The sequence below is a fragment of the Mobula hypostoma genome, chromosome 25, assembly GCF_963921235.1.
Source record: "Mobula hypostoma chromosome 25, sMobHyp1.1, whole genome shotgun sequence".
Taxonomy (NCBI): domain Eukaryota; kingdom Metazoa; phylum Chordata; class Chondrichthyes; order Myliobatiformes; family Myliobatidae; genus Mobula; species Mobula hypostoma.
In genome coordinates, this window is record NC_086121.1 from 6261958 (window position 1) to 6264953 (window position 2996).

Sequence of the window (2996 nt, forward strand, 5' to 3'; positions counted from 1 at the left end):
CGAAGATGCAAGGAAAGGAGTCACTGTTTAGCACCATCAGTACTCTGCTCCGCCTCCCATTTGTTGACGTTTAAGGCATTAGTGAGGTCTAATTTAGAGTATTGTATGCAATTCTGGTCACCTATCTACAGAAAAGATTTCGCTAAGATTGAAAGTGTACAAAACTACGAGGGGAATATTATGATAACATAAATGCAAGCAGGCTTTTTCCACTGAAGTTAGATGAGACTAGAACTAGAGGTCATGGGTGAAGGGTGAAAGGTGAACTACTTAAGGGGAATGGGGGGGAGAGATCAGCTTCAGGGGGCAGTGCAATTTTGGAAAGAGCTGTCGGCGGAGGTGGTGGATTCAGGTTTGATTTCAACAATCAAGAGAAGTTTGAATAAGAACATGGATGGGAGGGGTATGGTCCAGGTTGTAGGTCAATGGGGCTAGGCAGACTGTCAAGGCAGCACAGACTAGACAGGCCGATGGGTCTGTTTCGTGCCGTAGAGCTCTATGACACTACAAGTTGTAGATGTCACTCAGAAGACCAACATTGAAGGTCCGTGCTGAACCCCCAACCAGGGTCATTTCAGGAAAAGTGAAGGGTCAGCCAATATGGTGGATCTGGAGAATGGACATAATGTTGCAACTTTACAAAACACTTGTTCATCTGCATGTGGAGATTTGCATGCAGTTCTGTTTGCCACATTATAAGAAGGAAGTGATTGTTCTGGACAGACTGCAGAGGATCTACAAGTCCATCAATAAATTCACCACCAACACCACTATTGTTGGCAGAATTTCTGACGGCGATGAGGGGGTGCACAGGAGTGAGATGGTTCAGCTGGTAGAGTGGTGTCATTGCAACAACCTTGCACTCAATGTCAGTAAGACCAATGAGTGATTGTGGACTTCAGGAAGGGGTAGTCAAGGGAATGCACTCCAGTCCTTATCAAGGAATTAGCAGTGGAAAAGGTGAGCAGTTTCAAGTTCCTTAGTGTCAACATCTCTGAAGGTCTATCCTGGTACCAGCATATTGATGCAATTAAAAAGAAGGCACAACCCTCATTAAGGGTTTGAGGAGACTTGGTTTGTCACGCAAGACTCGCACAAATTTCTGCAGATGTACCATGGCGAGCATTCTCGTTGGTTGTATCACCGTCTGGTGTGGAGAGGCCACTGCACGGGATCAGAAACAGGTGCAGAAAGTTGCAAACTCAGCCAGCTCCATCACAGGCACTGACCTCCCCAGCATCGAGGACATCTTCAAAAGGCAATGCCCCAGAAAGGTGGCATCTGTCATCAAGGACCCCCACCACCCGGGACAGGCCCTCTTCTAAACACAAAATACTCTGCAGATGCTGGGATCAAAGCAACACTCGCAACACGCTGGAGGAACTCAGCAGGTCGGGCAGCATCCGTGGAAACGATGAGTCGTCTATAAAGTTTATAAAAGTTTATAAGTTTATTATTTCCACCTTTATTTTGCCTACCTGTAGCAATCAGAAGGATAAACTATTGCAGCAAACCATATCCTCATCAAGTTATTGTGCAATACAAGTGAGGTTTACAAAGTGAGGTGACAGAATGCGGGGCTTTGCACAGACATAATCTTAACCTCCTGTTCACAGAGGTAACAGATTCCTTTCTATAGACTCCTTGAACCTCCCTGATAAGATCAATCATAATGTGAAACAAAAGACAGATCCCTTTCTTTAAAAATTCACTCCAAGATTGACGATCTTGACCTCACCACAGCGTGGATACATCTCAATTGTGTGTTCGTGTCACCAGGATGTCTACAGTCTGGTCTTAGAATGCTACTGGATGCAGCAGCTGGTACTATTAGGCGCCCTGAAGCGCAAACGTAATTTTGGCCGATATTTCTCGAGGTAAAGTAGTTGCTTTGAATTAAAAGCTCCACGTCTTTTCTGCCGGATAAATTGAAGTGCACCTTCATATTTCATTCCTGATTTAATCAATGCTGGTGCAGGAAGAACTGGAGCTCGTCCCAGTCCTGCCACACAGCGCACAGCAATGCAGCATCCAGCATCGTCATGAAGTCTCTCTCTCAACGGATTTAACCAGTCGTCCACAATCTGGGTAGGAGGTGGAGCACCATCATCGAAAGGCCAGTCCAAAACCCTGATGCCTTCTTTTTCAACAGGAGCTTTGTCATAGGTTGCTTCACAACCTCGAACACCATAGTTCTTGAGCTCCTCTGTGAACTTGTTGAGAGTAGCACCAGCTGGGTTGTGTGTGATGAGAAATCTCATACAATCGGAGCATATTTCTACTGGGGCTGTGTGGTTCATTGTGGCTGCAATACTTAATTCAAGTTTTAAAAATGGGGGGACGAAGCAGAACAGTGTTTGATTTCACTGTTAGTACTTGTGCTTTTAAACCTCCACTGACAGCTGGATATTGAACGCAGGATATAAAGTTGTTTATAAAGTTGTTTGTAGGTCCTGACGAAGGGTTCCGGTCCAAAACGTCGACTCATCGTTTCCACGGATGCTGCCCGACCTGCTGAGTTCCTTCAGCGTGTTGTGAGTGTTGCCCTCTTCTCATTGCTACCATCAAGGAGGTGGTACAGGACCCTGAAGACACACACTCAACATTTTAGGAACAGCTTCTGCCCCTCTACTGTCAGATTTCTGAATGAACAATGAACCCAAGAACACTACCTCAGTATTTTTAAACTCTTTTAACACTACTTACTTAATTTTTGATATATATATATATATAATAGTTTATTTTGTGTATACACTGAACGGCTGCCAAACCAGACATGGACAGTCCCAAGCTGGCTGCAAACAGAGGGTTGGACATGGGACTAGTGACTTGATAGAACATAGAACAGAGGCCAAGATGTCTGCACGAAACAGAGTTGAATATGATGCCAAAAAGTATATACTGCAGATTTATGAGAGACATTTTCCCATGGTAGCAGCATTAAAAACAAGACGACTGAGATTTAAGGAGAGAATAAGTATTAACGGGAATCTGAG

General features: G+C 44.6%; 1 protein-coding gene across 3 annotated transcripts; it reads right to left on the bottom strand.

Annotated features, from left to right (window-relative positions):
- Positions 1-1750: 1750 nt before the first annotated feature.
- On the bottom strand, positions 1751-2300 carry LOC134337724 (protein tyrosine phosphatase type IVA 2-like). Of its 3 annotated transcripts, none has more exons than XM_063032936.1 (2): positions 2203-2300; positions 1751-2130 (listed from the first exon to the last, which is right to left on the bottom strand). In XM_063032936.1, the coding sequence occupies exons 1-2, from the start codon at positions 2298-2300 to the stop codon at positions 1806-1808; spliced, it is 423 nt and encodes a 140-aa protein (XP_062889006.1). In that variant the 3' UTR covers positions 1751-1805. The 3 variants fall into 3 exon arrangements, with proteins under 3 accessions (XP_062889006.1, XP_062889007.1, XP_062889005.1); XM_063032937.1 differs by having other exon boundaries at positions 1751-1916; positions 1992-2300; XM_063032935.1 differs by having other exon boundaries at positions 1751-2300.
- Between the last annotated feature and the right edge of the window lie 696 nt (positions 2301-2996).

Excerpts from the sequence above, each read along its gene's own strand:
- LOC134337724 (XM_063032935.1), bottom strand. The coding sequence starts at position 2,300 with ATGAACCACACAGCCCCAGTAGAAATATGCTCCGATTGTATGAGATTT.